The sequence below is a fragment of the Lissotriton vulgaris genome, unplaced genomic scaffold (assembly GCF_964263255.1).
Source record: "Lissotriton vulgaris unplaced genomic scaffold, aLisVul1.2 SCAFFOLD_545, whole genome shotgun sequence".
In the NCBI taxonomy this organism is placed as follows: domain Eukaryota; kingdom Metazoa; phylum Chordata; class Amphibia; order Caudata; family Salamandridae; genus Lissotriton; species Lissotriton vulgaris.
This window is the reverse complement of record NW_028245946.1, coordinates 243,370-264,113: the sequence shown is the minus strand read 5'-3', so window position 1 is coordinate 264,113 and position 20,744 is coordinate 243,370. Positions and strand designations below refer to the sequence as shown.

At 39.7% G+C, this 20,744-nt stretch overlaps 1 protein-coding gene across 1 annotated transcript; it reads left to right on the top strand.

The window, feature by feature from the left end:
• Positions 1-1,129: 1,129 nt before the first annotated feature.
• Positions 1,130-2,059, top strand: LOC147666217 (olfactory receptor 5V1-like). The gene has a single exon (XM_086949200.1). It carries the CDS (start codon positions 1,130-1,132, stop codon positions 2,057-2,059), a length of 930 nt encoding a protein of 309 aa, XP_086805326.1.
• Positions 2,060-20,744: the final 18,685 nt, after the last annotated feature.

The following is a 20,744-nucleotide window of genomic DNA, read 5'->3' as shown; positions in this document are numbered from 1 at the left end:
CAGAATGGAATGTTATGTCATTATTGTTCTAAATGTAAATGTTTTTCATGATCAAATATCGAAATGAAGACTTTTCGAATCGATTGATGGCTGTAACAAGGTCCCCTTTTATATTGTGCACCATGACTGAATGCTTTCCTTCGTAGAACTTTGCAATCTTATGCATAACTAATCCTTAGGGAGAAGAGTTTCTCCAGTCCAGCACCCAGCATTAAATATTGTCCTATCCATTGGGCCTGCTTTATTTGCACCTTACACCATTATTGCTCACCATTTTTGGCCCACACTGATTCACAAGCCATTCTCTCTCAGCAGGGAGGATATATTCAATCTCCACCCTCTAGCTTAAATGGCCTATTCTTTGAAATATATTGGATAGGGAGGACCATTACATCATCAGTAAACTTGCATCAAGTATGCCCTGTTTCAAAATCTCCAAAAAAGCCTAAAAGTAGAGGAGCTCAAGGGAGTCATCCAGGCCAGATATAAGAAATGAGAAATATGTTGAATAATCAATAAAACAAAGTCTTCCTTAGAAAATTGAGTAAACAAGCTGAAACACACAGATGTGATATCAGGGATGAAACACAATAAAGTCAGAGTGAAGACATATCACAGAAAGTAGTATTTAACCTAGAACAAGTACCAGCTGGTGAGCATGATTCATAGTATCATGTGTAACTTCTTTTTATGCAATACTCTTGAGGTGGACCCTTTGCTAATATAAATTATACATTTTAAATTCTCTCCAAATCTAAATTTTGTGGATATATTGGTACAATAGAATACCATATTTTAGAGAGTATGGAGCGGTTTATACCTTTTTCTCTGTGGAAATCTAAGCTGAGTTAATAATTTTAGGCACACACATCTGCAACAAATACTGTCCCTATCGCTGAAAGACAAATGATAAAACCCCACTAAAATTATTGTGCGATAGAAAATATTTGTTGCTGAGATGTTTGAGAGAAACCAATACATTTTGAACATTTGAAAAAGATGAAATTAGGAGCTTTGCTGAAGACCACAAACAGAACCTCACAAGTCAAACCAGCTAGTCAAAAGATGCATTCACATTGCTGGTGTGCTTTATTTCAGACTGCCTTCAAATCGCAATAAATCTGAACAAATGGACAAAGAAAATCTGACTTCAGGGGAACAGTTCCTGCTTATAGGGTTTTCGGATCTTCCACTGCTGCAAGTTCCCCTTTTTATTACATTTACAATAATTTACGTGATGACTCTGATTGGAAACCTTCTTATCATATCAATAGTATACTCCAGCTCACATCTGCACACCCCCATGTATTTCTTACTTATAAACGTGGCCTTCATTGACATCACTAACATCTCAGTCACTTTCCCACATATGCTGATACACTTCTTTCAGACAGGTACACTAATTTCTCTCACCGAATGTCTGCTGCAGATATTTTTCTTCATTTTTTTGGTGGGGACAGAATTCCTTCTCCTCACAGTTATGGCCTATGATCGGTATGTGGCCATCTGTTATCCCTTACATTACATGAGCATCATGAATAAAAATATGTGTATACAGCTGGCCACTGGAAGTTGGCTTGGTGGTCTCTTTGTCCCGCTTGTGCACATCATACTGATCTCTAGGCTCACCTACTGTCAATCCCACATCATCAACCACTTCTTCTGTGACTTCTCTGCCATGATGAAGCTATCTTGCACCAGCACCTACATTATTGAGACACTGAACTATGTATATGGATCTACTTTTGGACTGTTTCCTTTCATTATTGTCATTGCATCCTATGTCAAGATCATCTCAGCGATACTGAAAATGAAGTCTACAGAGGGAAGGCGAAAGACCTTTTCAACATGTGGTTCCCACCTCATTGTGGTTATTTTATTCTTTGGGTCTGTTTCTTCTACATACATGAGACCAACATCAAACGTTTCAATAAAAGAAAACAAGATCTTGGCTTTGCTCTACACAGCTGTTCCTCCACTGTGCAACCCTATCATATACACCCTGAAAAACAAAGAATTTACAAATGTCCTCAGACGTAGAGAAAGAAAGCAATATTGACAACAGGATCCAAACAATCCATAACGTTTGCAAGACCTATAAAAGCATTACGGTATAAATGTATCTGTAAACTGTGGATGGAGTCCTGTACAACAGAACACTTCAATACTCAGTGGCAGGCGTTTGGGTGATTATTTATAACACTGATATAATGCACATAAATTCGGGGTAGCCAGGTGTAGCAGTTGCTGCTTCTCTTTTACTTTGGCCCTCCATGCTCTGCTGTTACTACCCTCTGGTCACAGGAGCCATGAAGACAGATGTATGCAGAAGTAAACAGGGTTGACTGAATATTGGTTACATTTTGTAGTTCCACCTCCTTGTTGGTCCTCTAACACCTCAGAAGCAATTAAGAGTATTTGTCGTTCCTAAGTGGGGGATATTAGGTCAATGCTTAAAGATTATAATTATTCAAAGGGTCAAATGCTGTGTGATGTTACTTTGGATACTTCTGACATTTTAGTGAAGTAATGGTAACAAACAACTTAATGTAAATCATCTTCAACAGTAGTCTTTTTGTGGGCAGAGTAAACTAACATTTCGAGGAAGAAAAACAAAACAACCACAAATGTATGGACGGTGCACATTTCCAATAACAGAATTATAGCTGAGAACCACAAAACATTTAAATGTAGGAATAAAATCCAGATATGAGATAGTTCTTAAATCACTATTGGTTTGAGGGGGAGAGGGGGTCAGAAAATGCATTAAAACAAGAGATGACAGGACCTGGATCAGATATGAAAATGGAACTTGTTTGAGGTGAGTAAGCAATGCAGTGGGGAATGTGAGACAAATATATAGTTTAGTCTGGTTAAAAAGCAACGAAAAAGGTAAACAAATAATTATTCTAAATAATCTGGGTGACAAGATCACGATGAATTAAATAATGAGCTTGAAGCTATAGTTGTTTTAAAAGCTTTCTTAGATGTATCTGGTTTATATTTAAGTTTAGATTATGATCCTAAAACAGATCATGTATTTTATGAAATGCCCTCCAAAAGAAGTGTCAGAGTTTACTGACCTTATAAATTAAACAAATAAATAATTCTGACCCAATTTAAAATTAACTAAAACCCAGCAACTATCATGATCACATTCTTGAGATAGTATAGCATGTTTCAGTGAATTATGGAACAATATAGTAGGGGAGAAAACAACATCTTATTAGGTTTTCAGAAAAATGTCAATGTGCATTTGATTAAAATCTTAAATCTACGTAATTTCTTCACCGATTGATTTGAAATTTTGACACAACTTCGAATTCGAATAAGCACTTGTTTATATATACACACGTTGAATTAGAATACACACGTGTTTTTATTTTAAAGGACGAACAGACCCTATCGATTGGGTTGCTGCGCAACAACTACAAAAGATGCATAGAGAAAATAGTCTACATATATTTGGATGGACAGTTGGTTTCAGGATGGCAGACTGGGAAGTGGGTGGAGGGAGGGGGGAGGAGTTGGTTCACTTTCCAACATTAAGAAAGGACGCATAGAGACAATAGTCTAAATAGATTAGGATGGACAGTTGGTGTCAGGATGGCTGACCGGGAAGTAGGTGGAGGGAGGGGGGAAAAGTTGGTTCACTTTGCAACATTAGCGCGTCAGACCGGGAATTGGATGGAGGGAGGGGGGAGGAGTTGGTTCACTTGGCAACATTAAGAAAGGACGCAAAGAGACAATTGTCCACATATATTAGGATGGAAAGTGTATTTCAGGAGGGCAGACCGGAAAGTGGGTGGAGGGAGGGGGGAGGAGTTGGTTCAATTTGCAACGTTAGCGCGTGTTTATATATACACAAATTTGGATTGAAATAAGCGCGTGTCCAATACGTGCGTGCTTTTAATCAAAAGGCCGAACAGACCCTATTGATTTGGTTGCTGCACAACAAATACAAGGGACGCATATAGACAATAGTTTACATATATTAGGATGGACAGTTGGTGTCAGGATGGCAGTCCGGGAAGTGGGTGGAGGGAGGGGGGAGGAGTTGGTTCACTTTGCAACCCGAACAGACCCTATCGATTTGGTTGCTGCACAACAAATACAAGGGACGCAGATAGACAAAAGTCTACAAATATTAGGATGGACAAAAACATATTGTATACCCACAAGCATTGTGAAATTAAACATATTAGAAACGTGTGCTTACTCGCTTAATCTTTTCTTTCTCTTCGGGCAGACTATGAACAGGGGCGCATTTTTACTTTATCCAAGAAATTTGAGAACGTTAAAAGACAGGCATTAACAGCAAAGACCCCAATGAGTATTAATGCTACCTTGCCAGTACAATCAGTGGAACACTCCGAAAGCTCCGATACGGATGCAAGCTCCATACTGAGCAGTGTAGATTCACATGAGATGAGTCCAATAACAGGCCATTCCTCTACATTGAGTGGCTTTACCCCGTCGTAGGAATTGGGGTTTATAATAGAGGACAGGCGGCAAACATTGAGACCAAGATTTCCACCAGAAGGGAAAAACGAAAACAGCAAAACAAATGCCGCAAAGAAAAGAGGAAGACTTTGTGAACAAAAAGAAAAAAGGAAGGGGAGCACCTCAAATGAATTAAACTCCAACTCTATTACTAACATAGTGACTGATAATACCGTTATCAATCTCACCGACTTAAATTTGGATATAGCTGAAACCCAACTTTTATCACATGGTTTATCCTTTTGCCCGAAAAATGATTTCAAATACATCCAATCTAGATAGATGTATTTAAGTTCATATGCAAGTTGAAACTAATGAAATACCACAAATTGAATGAAATTACTAGCACTGCAAACACTGTACTATCTGACTCCCTTCCGAGTAAGCAGTTATTAGCTTCTGATGTCCCATTGTTGAAAACTGTGCATGCAATTGTTGATTCTGATAATGAATCCCCTGTGTCCACTCAGACTGTCCTAGAATCTATGGTGGCCACGGGTGGTAGTAGAGCTATTAGTCCTTTCAGTCCGTGCTCCACATTTGTTCCGATGATGCCTAGGGACGCAATAGATGTGTTCAATGATCGCATGATAGAAGACTTGAAGGACTTGAATAAATCTATTGCCAATAAACATAAACATAGAAGCAACGCTGAACTACGTTATTCCTCACTCATGCGCTAGATAAAAGATCATGGTAATATCATCGTGAATAAGGCGGACAAAGGGGGTAATATTGTTTTATGGCCACGAGATATGTATATTTTGGAAGCAGAAAGACATTTGAATGATTTGTCATGCTATAGGAAAGCCTCATTTAATAAACTTAACAACGTTAAGGAGCTTGTACACAAACAATTAGCTCAGTGGAAACGGATGGTCTTTTGTCTAAAAATGAGTATCTATTTTTGAAAAAATGACCACCCCATTACTCCCACATTGTATTTATTACCTAAAATACACAAAGGAGTTTCCCCTATACCAGGGCGTCCTATCATTTCAGCACAAACCAGCTTACTGGAGTCCACTTCAAAATGTGTAGATTTTTTTCTTCAAGGCCATATGGAATCATTACCATCCTACATTAGAGCTACAGGCCATTTTCTAAGTAAATTGAAAGAGGTTATCTGGAGTCCAAACTGCCATTTTATTGTAATGGATATTTGCTCTTTATATACCTCTATAAAACATGAGGATGGATTGCATGCTATTCAAAATATTTTATCTAAACGTGACATTAATTTTTATGAACACAACAAAATGTTGGTGAAAATGATTACTCTTTGCCTTCAGAATAAGTTTTTCCTCTTTAATAAAGGTGTATCAACAATTACGGGGCGTAGCCATGGGTGCATGCTTCTCCCCCAGCTACGCGTGTTTACACGTGGGCTGGTGGGAGGAGTGTGTCCTGGGTCAAGCCTTGGATGTTGATGGGAGTCTAGAAACGGGGATGGTTCATCTTTGGCGTTTCATAGATGATGTGTTCATAATCTGGCAGGGGACAAAAGACAGAACAGTTTGTGAATAATATTGGCAATAATGAGTTGGATTTAGAATTCACTGCCAATATTAGCAATGAGAAAGTGGAATTCTTAGATGTGGAGGTATATATTTTAAACAACAACAATATTCAAATTAGACTCCACACAAAAAGTACAGCTGGAAATTCCATTCTCCATGCTTCCAGTGCTCATCCTCATCATTTGATTAAAAGCATCCCCTACGGGAAGTTTTTTGGGGATCCAACGTATTTGTAGCAATGAACAAGATTTGGATAAATGTCTTAATGAATCCTTTCTGAGATTCTTAATACGTGGTTTCAAAGAGAGTGATCTAAACGATGCACTTAAGAAAATGATTTCTACTACCCAAAAAGCCCCCGCTCGAATGTTAGAAGTGGAAAGTGTCCCTTCTAACATGGAAGTGACACCATTAAAAGAAGAGATGAAGGTTAGACTTATTACTACTTACAGTAGGCATGAACGTAAGATCCGGAATATTTTGAAGTCTAACTGGCCAATTCTAAAAACTGATATAACTTTGGCACCTCTATTGGATGTAAATCCTGGTGTCTCTTTTATGAGAGACATTTTAGTTAAGACTAGTCCAGAAGTGGCTTCTTCATCCAATTGGCTATCCAACCGTACAGGCAGTTTGTGCAGTGCCTGCAAGTTCGGATGTAACACTAGGGAATACAGAGATGCTTTCAAACAAGAGGCTATTAAAATTAGAGGCATGTTTACCTGCAAAACAGATTATGCTGTTTATGTTTTGCAATGTTCATGTCAATTACAGTATGTTGGAAGCACTAAGCTTCAAGTATATAATCGCATTCTGCAACATCTTCGGGCGATTGTCAACTCTGACCCTAGTTACCCTGTGGCACGTCACTTCAAGCTGGTACATGGTAATAACTTGAAAGATCTTAGTTATTTTGTCATAGATGCTGTGCCCAAATCTAAGAGGGGAGGTGACAGAGAAGGTAAGCTCAGGCAGTTGGAAAGCCTATACATTTTACTTCTCGACACAAAGATTTCTAATGGTCTTAACATGCGGGAGGATCTATACAATTTATTATGAATACAGGTGTGGTTTTAGATAAATGTATATATTTATTATATTATATTTAATACAGTAACCTCTAAGATGTATATGGGGGCAGGCTTGTCCCCTTGTATTGGATATTTATGAAAATGTGTAATCAATTGTTTCCCCCTGCCACATTGTTGACATTGCTGACACTGATATGGATACATGGAGGTGCTAATGAATTATTGGAATTTTAACTTGTGTTTTGTACTGATACATGAATTTTGGAGTGAATCATGCAATTTATTTGGGCTGAGAATTTTTAACTGTAATTTTTGGACTATAAGGACATAGTATTTATGGTTCTTGTAGAGTCAATGACTCTGTTATTTGTTAATTTTGCACTGCACTTTAAATAGAATAGAGTGTCGCTACAACAAACTTTGAAGTATAGAAACACAAAGTAAGGATTCTTTTCATAAATTTACACACAATAGTTTCTTTTCACTGTGATACAGGAGTTTGCATTATTGGCTCTGATATGGACTTGATAGTGACATTTGACCCTGTGTACGACCATTCGAAGATTTATGACTTTGGGCACTTTCCCTTGATTGCAAAAATCTTGTAAAAATCTTTTGAAATGTATGGTGTATATTGCAGTATCTATCATTTATTGTAGTATATTTGTTTGTATAATGTTTTGTACATCATTGGTAACTGCTTATTTAAAAGCTATAGGATGGTTGTTCATAAGGGTAGTCTGATTTCTAGTTCCATGACAATTGGGGCGGTGCAAAGACGTTCTGCCTGTATTTAATCTCGCTGGTATCTGGTCTCGTCATGTGATCAAGCCCGGGTTGCCCCGGTCGAAACGCATCGTGCCACCAGATGGAGAAATAAAAACACTATTTCACTTTAACGTTGGAGTGTTCTGTACCTGATTGCTGTGCTGCTTTGAATTTGCTTCACTTCAGGATCTTGGATTCCTAATATATAAACTTCAGATCTGGCAGACACTGCTCCCGCAACACAACCATGAGTAACCCTGATCCAGTGACGGCCGTAGGGCTGGCAGGGAGCTGGGGGCCCACGAGTTAGCGCAAGGGAGTGAGTGCAGTAGCCAGTAAACACTTTTGCACAAATACCAGCGGGAGAGGTAGTCCTCAGCGCGTACGCGCTAGAAAGGCAGTGGGTGTCAAAGGCGATCATTTAATAACAATACAGCGATGTCAGCAGAATGGGATAAAGAACGTGAAGAGGCTGCTCTCGACATCTTTAAAGAACAAGGCGAGCCGGTAACAACTTCATCAGCAAGTACAAGTGCACAGCAGACACCCCAGGGTAATGAAACTAAGAAACTCTTGACTGAACTTGAAAAATTGAGAAAGGCTGAAGTAGCCAAATGGTGGGAGTGCACATCCCTCAAGAAATACCTAGATGTTGGCAGAGTGCCCAGAGGCCTAAGAGTACGTGTAGCGCCCACATATGAAGACCCAGACCCAGCCATGCTGCAAGACTGGGCTGATAATAGTGCCGAATCATCACGTAATATGTTGCGCATTCTGGTGAAATATGCCACTTCTGACAGGGAAAAACTACTCCTGAAAATCAACTACGTCATGGAAGAGTTGGCAAAAGTACCCAACCAAGAAGTGGCCAAAAGGGTTTGGTAGATATCAAAACCAGATTACAGAAACTGGAAACTACCATTAAAATCAGGAAAGCAGAAAAATTCCAGAAGGACAAAAATGACTACCTACAAGGCAGAATCTACACCTTTGCCAGGAAGTTTGAAAACATTCGTAGACAGCAACTCTCCGCTATAGGAGGAACCCCTCCCTGCCCTCTAGTGCTGAGCGAATCAGAAGTAAGCTCAGGAGCAGAATCAGACCCAGAAGCTCGTACCACTTCCAACCCAAAAAAGACTGTCCCAACACCTGTGGATGAGTTCGCTTTTTTAAGGATGGAGCGACTAATGAGCCTAAGACCCAGAAGGCGAAGGGGAGATCAAACCACAAACATCCAAACCAATCATCCAGCAGAAGGAGGAAAAACAGACACTGGGGCAGACATGGCACAAAGAACAAAAAACACCTACAGACGCAACAGGAGACGATGAATATAGACACATCAACCACCAACACGGTTATAAATCTTTTAACCATGGAACTAACAAATGAGGAAGTAAAAACTCTAACACTGGGACTTTCCTTTTGCAAAGAGACTAATTTTAATTATGCTGAAACAAGAATTGATCTTTACCAGTTCACACGTAAACTCAAATTACAAAAACATTTTTCTTCACAAAAAGACAAAACTCAAGACAACTTGTCCTCAACAGAACTAAACACAACCACACACTCCATGAATGTTGCGGACTTTGAGGCATTGAAGGACATTACTGAACTGGAGTTGAACTTGAAAGATGGGAGCCTAACCAACACCAAAACAGGGGCACTATCAAACATCCAAATTCACGGCACGGAGAAAAGCCCATCCAAACCAAAATCCACATTCTACCCTCCTATGCCCAGAGATAACATTGACATGTTTGCAGATAAAGTAATCAATGACCTCAAAGAATTGGCTCTCTCAAGCAGCAATGATTTCAGCAAAAATATCAATAACCAACGGAAAGAATATGACAAACTAATGGAAAAACTGAAACAAAGACCTGACATAGTAGTTCGCAATGCGGACAAGGGAGGCAATATAGTGCTGTGGCCTTTTGAAATGTACGATAAAGAGGCCATGCTCCAATTGCAAGACAAAGAATGCTATATCAGAACCAGCAGCACAAACATCCTCAACATCAAGGAGAGATACCACACCTGTCTCTACAACTGGAGGGGCAAAGGCCTAATCTCAAAACAGGAACTGGCATTTCTCAAAAATGACTATCCAATCACCCCACAGATGAATTTAATTCCGAAAATTCACAAAAATCCAACCTGTCCACCAGGAAGGCCCATAATCTCTGCAATAGGAAGTCTCTTTGAGAACACAAGTAAATATATAGACTGTTTACTCCAACCGATAGTGAGAACTTTGCCAGCCTATCTTCAGGACACTGGGGACTTTTTGAATTGTTTATATGATTACGCTTGGGAAGATAATTACAGCTTTGTTACCTTAGATGTCCAGAGCTTATATACTAGCATTAGACACAGAGATGGCTGGAAAGCAATGCAGCACTTTCTTGGCAATAGAAACATAACTCTTTTTCAACACACTTTGATGCTGTTACACATGGCAGAATGGTGCCTGGAGAATACCACCTTTGTATACAACAAGCTCCTGAACAAACAAATACAAGGGACAGCCATGGGTACTTGCTTCGCCCCCAGTTATGCTAATTTGCATATGGGCTGGTAGGAGGAGCAAGTACTCATGTCCCAATACCATCACGGCATTACCAACAATGTAGTTTTGTACAGGAGATACATAGATGACATTTTCACCCTCTGGCGGGGCACAGAAGAAAGCGTTCTCCGATTCTCCAGGGACATAAACAACAACATCCTGAATCTAAAGTTCACTTGTACAGCTAGCAGAGAAAAAGTCACTTTTCTAGACCTTGAGGTGTTCCATGAGGGAGGCAAAATACAGACATGCACCCATAGAAAAGAAACTGCAGGGAACACCATTTTGCACTCATCAAGCTTTCACCCCATAAGCCTTAAAGAGAGCATTCCTTATGCGGAATGCATAAGGATGAAGAGAAATTGCAGTCTACTGAAAGACCTCACCTCAAGCACAGATTGTCTCTGTACCAGACTCAGGGAGAGAGGCTACAGCCCTAACACCTTGAACACAGCAAGACAAAAGAGCGACCGCCTGGATAGGTCAGTTCTGCTCCAAAAAAAGCCCAAAGCAGTAAGTGACACCAAAAACACCAGCAAAACACCCAGATTAATCACAGGATACAACATACATTACAGGAACATCAGGAAAATCCTGTACAGGCACTGACCACTGATTAAAAATGACACGGTCATAGGCCAAAGCTGTGCCAAATTACCCCACTTAACATTCAGGAGAGCAACCTCAATGAGCCAAGAATTGGTAAATTACGCTCCTTCTGCTCCAGCCAAGAAAATCTGGTTACATTCCCAACCGGGTTTCTACAAGTGCACCAAGTGTAAAGCTTGCCAACATGGGGTCAACACTAAAACAATCAAGTTCCCCTTCAGAAAATCCCCCTTCAAAATTAGACATCACTACACGTGCAAAACAGATTTTGCAGTGTATGTTCTCAAGTGCTCCTGTGATTTAACCTATGTAGGGAGCACAATACACCCAGTCCATGTGAGGATCCTACAACACCTCAGAGCCATCAGCAATGACGATCCAGCATATCCTGTGGCTCGTCATAATAATGCCCACCACAACGGCAAAATTGAGGAACTCAGCTACTTATTTTGGACAGTGTAGCACCAAATCCTAGGGGAGGGAACAGACAACAAAAATTAGGGTGACTTGAGTCTAAATACATCATAGAGCTCAACAGTAAAATCCCATTTGGTCTCAATGCAGATGAGGCACTGAGTGTATACCTATGATACAGCTTCTGATATAATGTAACGGCATTCCTCCTCATGTTCCAGGAAACAGACCCCTTTCTACTGACTAACATCTAGCTTCACCATCTAGGACTTGATCCTTTTTAAATCACCTAGTGCACTTTTATTTTATTCATTTTATTCTTTCTCTCCCCCCAATTTTTCACACACATATTCACTATTACACCAGAACCACCACGCGCTCCAAGAAATGTCCATGCTACCTTCTTAAATTAAGGCTCCTTCCTAAAGAAAAACTAACAGGGATAATTCTGCCAATTACAGCTGCTCCCTCACTAAACACTCTGTGCTTGTAACATGCACAGGGCAACCGGGCTCTTAGGCAACCAGGGACTTCTCCTACGAGATACAAATCCAATGCCCACTTGGGCTGGACCCCATGCTACCCTCTGGCCACCCCTTTCCATTATTACACACTTGCGTTATACCCCCACAACCTGAATCAACCGCGACACCCGGCCTAACCTCGTAACTCACCTGATGATTACTATACAGATCAAGCAGGCTTCTTATCTCTCTACAAAATAAAGCTAAGCGCTAATTTTGCGTAATTTATCCTGGATAAACACAAGGTTTTTCTCTAAGTGCGCTGTCATTTTTTCGACTAAACGCACAAACAGCCAGAATAAGCAGACGCCCCATCTTTCCTAGAAACAATGAATAGCCATAACATTGTGCTTTTCCATCTGGAAGAAAGTCTTACTCACACAAAGTTTCTCCCAATATGTGCTGTTACATTAAATGCGCTCGCCTCCAGATTAACCCGCCCAGCACACACCTACAAACACACTCAGTAAGGGATGCGTTGGACTCACGAAGTGTCCTGCTTGGGCTTAAAGAGGTTACAGATCAGAAAGCCGCTGGGAGCTTATACCTGCTGAGAAGGAACTCTTCTATGTCCAAACCAGCATGCAACCAGGCAGCAGCTTTCAGTGTTACACAAACTTAGATTTCATAAACTAAACAACTACAATTCATTAATGTTGAAAATGTGTATACACGATTATTATTTACAAATTGTAATGATGTAATTACATTGTTTGAACATGATTTTTTGCCTTATATGCCACAATGACTTGCAATTTTGAGCGCTACCAACTCTTCTATGTTTGATGTCACATGGTTTCGTATGTCACATGGTGGTTCTACCACATGTCAATTATGCAACAGTATAAATAAGGCTCACTAATATGGTGCAAGCAGATGTAGTGAACAAGGTGGACTTGTCCGCCGAAACGCGTCTGATCGTTTGTATTGGTTAATAAAACCCTTGATCTTCATCCACGGAGTCGGTGCCTGTTCTTTTGGAAGCCAAATCAGGATTGGACTATATATATATATATATATATATATATATATATATATATATATATATATTTTTTTTTTTTTTTTTTTTCGGGGGTGAGAAAGAAAGACACCCTCACTAAGCTCTTCTCCACGCTTGAGAAAACTTATGAGCGAGAAATTCGCAAGTGGTGGGAGGCCACCAGCCTGCAGAAATATTTGGAAGTTGGGCGAGTCCGTAGAGGACTAACGATCCTTTTATTCCCATCATATGAAAACCCAAACAACGATTTATTGCGGGAATGGTCTGAATTTATGAATGATGTAATGCAAGGAATGCTTAAACTGCTAGTGAAACACGCATGGAATGACAGAACCTAATTACAAGAAGAAATAAAGGGCATCGAGGAGAAGATCAGTGGCGACAAAGACATGAAAAAATGCGAGGAGTTGCGTGAACATATGAAAAAGAGATTAATTGACTATGAAAACACAATCAAATTAAGAAAGCAGTACAAGTTCATCCGAGATGAGAAAGACTATGCAAATGGGAGGATTTTAACATTTGCAAGAAAATACGACGCCCCCAGGAAAACACTCCAACAAGAGAAACTAAGAAACAGAACCCCGGCGAGCACTGAAGAGTCGGAAGTTTCTGAGGATGAATCAGTATGGGCTAATAATACAGGAGGAACTAAAGGTGCAGAAGGTGGTGGCAACCACTCAGAAGCAAAATCACCTGCTTCAGAGTCTGATTTTTTTTCCGAGGAATACGAGGTCATACGAGGACTCAGACAACGACCTGCGGTGACCACACACCCACCAAAACCCTCAAGAGGAAAACGAGGAGGGGCAGGCGGGGCCGCGCAAGGAAGATCCACCCCGGTGGTGACGAGAAGCACCCGAGGGAAAACCTGGAAATAAATCCAATTATGCCACCACAGAACACCATATTAAATCTATCGGATAGAAAATTGACAACAAATGAAGAAAAAATACTACAACTTGGGCTAACTTTCTGTCCAACTCTGGCGTTTGATTACACGCAGACACGGATAGATCTATTTAGATTTATCAGAAAAATCAAATTACAGAAGATACATACTCTAAACCCCAAGATTGATGTTAGAACTAGAATGGAAGAGATTGATCCATTAACAGCATTACCTGGAAAATATCTACATGCCATTGCCATGGCACAAACTATGATTGGAATGAGTGACTCCCAGGATTGGGAGGTACAACCCATACAAATGTTGGAGGAATGTGGGATCACACAACAAGGCTGCAAGAGCGAAATGGTAATAAAATCCAAAATTAATCCGAGAACGCCACATGATGGAATCGACACAGTTCAGGAAGTGGTCATTGAAGAACTAAAAGGACTACAAGCAGAGAAATTCAATTGGAAAAGAAAAAATTTAAAAAGGAAGAATGGGCTGTAATTAAAAATCTAAAAGAGGATGAGAACATCATTATTAAACGTAGCGATAAAGGCGGAAATATCGTCATCCTAAAACACAGCCAATATGAGGACGAGGCACTTTCCCAATTGAACAATAAAGAACACTACATGGAAGTAAAAAGGGAAAAACATTTAGAAAGTACCAAAGCCTTCAATAACCTGATTGCGAAATGGAAGGACCACGGAATTTTGGATTTTAAAGACTGGAACAACTACCACCTACCTACCATACCTAAGGTGCATAAGAGTAAAGTATGGCCTCCAGGTAGACCAATTGTGTCTGCAAAAGACAGCCTACTCGAAAAAACTTCAAGCTACATTGATAGCTTCATTGCTCCGTTTGTTAAAGATCTCAGCTCGTACTTAAAAGATACGAAGGACTTTTTGAGAATCATACAGGACGTTAAGTGGGAAGATGACATGATCCTAATAACACTGGACATTGCCAGTTTATACACTTCAATCAGGCATGAAGATGGCCTGTTGGCAATGAAGAGCTTCCTAGACAATAGACCTCTAAAATATCGAAGCCATAATGCAATGTTGCTAGAATTGACAGACTTCTTTTTAAGAAATAACATCTTCTTATTTGCAGGGAAACTGTACCTACAATTACAGGGGACCGCGATGGGCATGTGCTTCGCCCCCAGCTACGCGAACCTATTCGTGGGCTGGTGGGAGAAGCATGTGGCCTGGGCGGGGGGCAATGACCGGTGGATAAATAACATCATCTTGTGGACCCGCTACATTGATGACTTGTTTTTGGTGTGGCGGGGTTCACAGAATGAGGCTGAGGAATATATCGCTGAATTGAACAACAATAATATAAACCTCAGCTTCACCAGCAACATAAGTAGGAGGGAGGTCTTCTACTTGGACCTTCGGGTCTATGTGGAGAATGATTCAATTCAAACCGTGGTCTATAGAAAACCGACGGCAGGTAATACAATTCTGCACTCACACAGTTATCACCCCCGCAGCGTCATCAATAACATCCCCCTGGGAGAGTTTTTGCTGATGAAACGCAACTGCTCGACCAAACAGGAGTTTGAAAAAGCAAAGGAGCAATCTAAAAAGAGAATCTTACAAAGAGGATATGGGAAAGGGATCTTGGATCAAGCTGAGATTAGAAGCAACCTAGTGGGGAGAAAAGACCTGCTAATAGACAAACCTAAATCCCCTGAATCAAAAATCAGAATGATCACTGACTATTCAGAGAAGTCACCAGAAGTTTTCAATATCAGGCGAAAAAACTGGAAAATCTTAAAGACAGACTCTGTAATAGGGAAATCCTTATCCAACTATCCCCTCATTTCATATAGAAAGGGAAACTCCTTCAAAGACCATCTAGTGAACAGTCACTATGAGAATAGAAAAAAGAAAAGTCGACTGTTTTAGGCTTCTTCCCATGTATGAAGTGTAAGGCCTGTAAAAATTCAAAAAAGGTCAAAGAATATCAAATTCCAGGGAGGAAAACCAAGACTAAGATATCAAAACTACTCAACTGCAATTCTGACCATACTGTATACTGCTTGATATGCCCATGTGGGAAGAAGTATATAGGGAGCACAGTGAAACCCACCAAATTTAGGGTCCTTGAACACATGAGGGCTATCACCTCAAAGGATCCAAGTTATCCAGTAGCTCGCCATTTTGAGCAAGTACACAATAGTAACAGCAATTTGTTGACTTACTTTATACTGGACCAACTAGTCAGAACAGAGAGAGGGGGGAACTGGGTAAAAAAGTTAAGAACTTTAGAATCAAGATTTATTATCCAGCTTCAGACTAAGACCCCGGGCGGGATGAACAATGAGGAGGAGATGTGGACTCACATCTAGAATACTATCATCCGGGCCCCTATGACGTTATCTTAACCTTGGGAAAGAAAAGACAGGATTGACATGTAAATAACAATGCAAATGCCGTCTGCCCTATCCCTAGAAACCAAAGAATATTTTGCTATGAAAAGGTATAGGAACAGTCCTGAATGATCATTGTGTAAACATACAACATGATAAATGAAATTGCCCATTCAGGGCTTGATTGCATGAAATCTGAAATGAGTGAATTGTTCCATACAATGCAAAAATGTGAACTCTTCGTGAAGGCTCAAAACGGGACCGTAGTGAGCTTCGCGAATCAATGGCATTATCTGAATGGGCACCTGAAAATATAAATACGAAACATAAGTTACCACGAACACTTGAATGATTGAATCATGTAACAAATTTTGATTGCTATACATATCACACAAATAATTATGTTAAATGAATAACATGATGGTACCAAATTGTAAATTGTTGTGTCTTGTAAAGCGCACTGCTACCCGGAGGCCTCGTAGCGCTATAGACCGCTGGGGAACCCGTCCTGGCTTTCCCTGTGAGATAGTCCCTCCTGGGGGTCTCCAAGGTGAAACCAGGCATCCCCGGCGTTTGTGTGGGGCCGTTGTGGAGATGAGGCAAGCTAATGCCCAGAGTTGCCGAGTGTGCTCCCTGGTCGGAGTAGGCACCGATGCGAGAATTATCAGTCCGCTGATCCTGGTCCAAGACCCTGCCGCGTCGGGAATCGAACCCTGGTCCCGGGCCGTTCTCTGCACTCGGGTCTGCCGCCTCTAACCAGTGAGCCACACCTCTCCACTTGTTATGGAAATGATTAATGTAACATTGCACACAACCCATTATAAGATGGCTTCCACAAGTAATGATGTAATTACTAACTATGTGCCGTTTTTTATGTTTATCTTTTTAGAAACACGTGACATGTTGTCACCATGGTTTTATTTATATTACTGAACAAACAAGTGCCAGTTTACACTGACGAAGGCGGCAACGGCGAAACGCGTTTGTAAACTTGACTTAACTGCGAAAAGTTTCTGCAATAAATCGCTTGGCGAAACCACGCTGTATTGGCTTTGAGTGCTCTTCATGAAAAAAATCCCGAGGACTGTGGGGTTTCGGCGTTGTTATTATATATATATATATATATATATATATATATATATATATATATATATATATATATATATATATATATATATACTCGTACAAAACCAGACAAATTCCGCCATTATAGTTTGTTGAGCTAACTATAACACCCGCACCCGCAATGCAATGCTGAAGATGTCACATATTACATCATTCATGACATGGTCAGTCACATCACGGATGACATCTCAAATTACATCATTGAAAAACACTGACAGACACTTAGAATACAGAGAAAACACCTACAAGCTAGGGTACACTCTGGGTTTTCCCTGCTGATGTTTCTCATGCCAGACATGGTGGAAATGGGCAGGGATATGTTAAATGGCTCCCACATGCAGGTAAAAGCTCCGTGTGCATTGGGTCATTTATTTTTGATTTAAGAAAATCTTTCATTATAATAGTTTGTTTTTTCTGAATAAGCAATGATTCTTGACCGGATGCTTTAACACTCACCTTGCAAACATCACAGCTAGGATGGGAGCTAATGTGGTGGCAACTCCATTCACAAAAGGGAAAGTCACACTGGCCAGGCATGTCACTCAGCTGGGTGGGTCAAGTGTCATCAATTCCATCCCACTGGCCTGTTGGGGGAAGCCCACAAAGGCAAAATGCAGCCCTGAGTCATCACTGCTATGGTTAAAAACAGGGAGTAGAAACTCCATTGTGTCCAGATTCAGTTTGGGGTAGCACTGAGCCATAGCTCGGGGTGTGGTGTCTACTGCTAGGATAAAGCTGCTAGAGATGTAGCTCATCTGAATATTGGTGGCAAGAAAAGTTCAGATTATTCATTAGATCTCAAAAGGCTACCTCTATAGCTTGAAAATGAAAGGGCAAAAATTAAACATAGTAAAGTAGATCCAAGGAGACAGAACTGATGATACTCACCTCATATGTCCACCTATGGCCAGCAAGCAATATATGGTTGAGAGAAGGCTGTCATAAATTACATTTTTAAACATCCTTTTGAGGTTAAGCAGAATCAGCAGACAAGAGCTACTGTCATACATGACTACCGTTAGTGTGCCAGTGACCATACTGTGCCCAGTATAAATGCTAAGTGTATGACTGAGTGTAAGTTTTTCAGTAGTGTCTTTTTAAACTCCTTTTTTGTAGTATTAAAACATGAGACAGAATAAAACATGACACAGTGTACCAAAACAAGATTACAAGTATATTATCATCTCTAATAGCATCAATATATGTAGTATAACAAATCAAGATGAACACTCTTCATGCAGCCCGACATAATGCAAAACTTAGAGACAATTCTTATTTATAAGATAGAATTTCTAAGCAAAGGTAACAAAATTGACAAAGCTATCGAAATTTGTGCAGTTGTTTGTTTCTTTTAGCATATTTTAGGGAAAACATCCACTACAACACCGGCACTACATTGCAATGCCTTTACAACACAAATACTATATTTATTTATTATATATTTTTCAATCTCATGGCATTACAACGCATTCCATTACAACATATGTCATTATAACACATGCCATTATAACACATGCCATTACAACAACAAGATTTAGGGTGGGTATAGTTTTGGGGTAGTTGGGAATAGTAATTTTTACCCCAATGCTATCCAACACGTTCCCTACTTTTGCACTCACTGGAGTGGGAATAGTAATTTTTACCCATACACTATCCAACACTTTCCCTACTGTTGTACTCACTGGAGGGGCAATAGTAAATTTTACCCCTAGGCTATTCAACACTTACCCTACTGTTGCACTAAATGTATTATGCGTTGTAATGGTATGTGTTGTAATGGTATGCATTGTAACAGAATGCATTGTAATGACAGTTTTAAAAAATGCATTTTAATGGTATGCGTTGTAAAATCCTGCAATGTAATGGTAGTTGTGTTGTAAAATCTGGGATGTAAAAGCATGTGCTGTAATTGTTTGCTTTGTAACATCATATATTCTTTATTAGACCATTCGAACCCCTTGAATTTTGGTCTGTTGTTGATTTAAAAACTGGCTCTTTGCCAATGCTGCAAGATAAAAGAGCATGCAACAAAAATAAATAGAATAATAGAATTTTGCTCCAATATGGATAATGTGCTACTAAATATAGAATAACAAAAAAAAACTGGACAGTTGTCTGGGATTACACTTTTAGGACCTTGATGATTATAATGATAACAAACTTAAATTTAGTAAGCAATCAAAGCAAGGCTAGTATAGAATTATGTAACTATTCACCCAATGAAGGTATTCTATATCTAAAAAAATTGGTTTGTCACAGCTGGTAAGCATATTTGCTATAAGTGTGGTATATATTAAACCATATTTTTTAGAACAATTCCTTCTTCTATAAAATTGGCAGCTCTGAGATGATTGCATCAAAAAATAGATATCTTCAATTAATGTCTAACAGGGAACTTACGTTTGGTAACATTTTGGATTTTATCCAAAATTCTAGGGATGATCAAGGTATGTAAATTCCGATAAATAACTTTATAGCAGCAGCCAACACCCAGTATTTTCTTAAGTAGTTTTAAGAATGACTGAGTAAATGTGTCAAGAGCGCTAGAGTTTTTTAAGATATCTACTGATTTGAGCAAAGCTAAACCAAAGTCCAACCCAGCATTCAAAACCATGTGAATTCACCAATTCCTAGGGCTTCCATGAGATGTTGATAATAAAATCAGGTATTGATGTAATCCATAGTTGATTCCATTGCTCGATTGTTTTGTAAGATAGATGTAAACCCAAACTTACAGTAACACTGAACCAGAAGATTTTGGGGGTAGGGGCTTGGAATGGTTTATAGAGAAGATAGCCCAGGTAGTTCAGTGCCTAAAAATAGAACTAAAAAAGGATAAAAGAAATAGTACTAAAACCCTGGTTAGTCGAGTGAAATGGTTCTCTATTGACTGCCAATTAAAAAAAAAGGGAGATACAGGCAGTGCAAAGAAGTCAAAGGAAAAATTTCACCCAAGAGAGAGAAAAATACTTGAATAAGTTGAAAATTGATTTTAAAAAAATGGTTATGGATGCAAAAGGTCATACAAAGAGAAATGCTGGTTAAACTTGCTAGAATCAATTGAAGATAAAAATCTGAGGCAATTCTGGAAAATTGTAAAAACAGCATCTGGCCCAACAGAGGGAGAAATGAAATGTGGCGTTAGTGAGGCAGCTTGGGAGGAGTACCTAAGAGAACTATATGGGGCACGTACACAGAGCCCCAACCCTGGCAGGAAATATCGGAAGATATTAAATTAGATTTTAATGATCAGCAAGTAGAAAACATAATAAGAGAATTGAAACTAACTCGAGCGGCAGGCTCCGATAATCTCCCTGCAATAATATTAAAGTCAGAGTTAAAGTGGTGGGCAAGACTTTTTGCCTAGATGTTCCGTTTAATACTTTCGAAA

What these genes read in the sequence shown, in the direction of transcription:
- LOC147666217 (XM_086949200.1), top strand. Translation starts at nt 1,130, where the DNA reads ATGGACAAAGAAAATCTGACTTCAGGGGAACAGTTCCTGCTTATAGGG.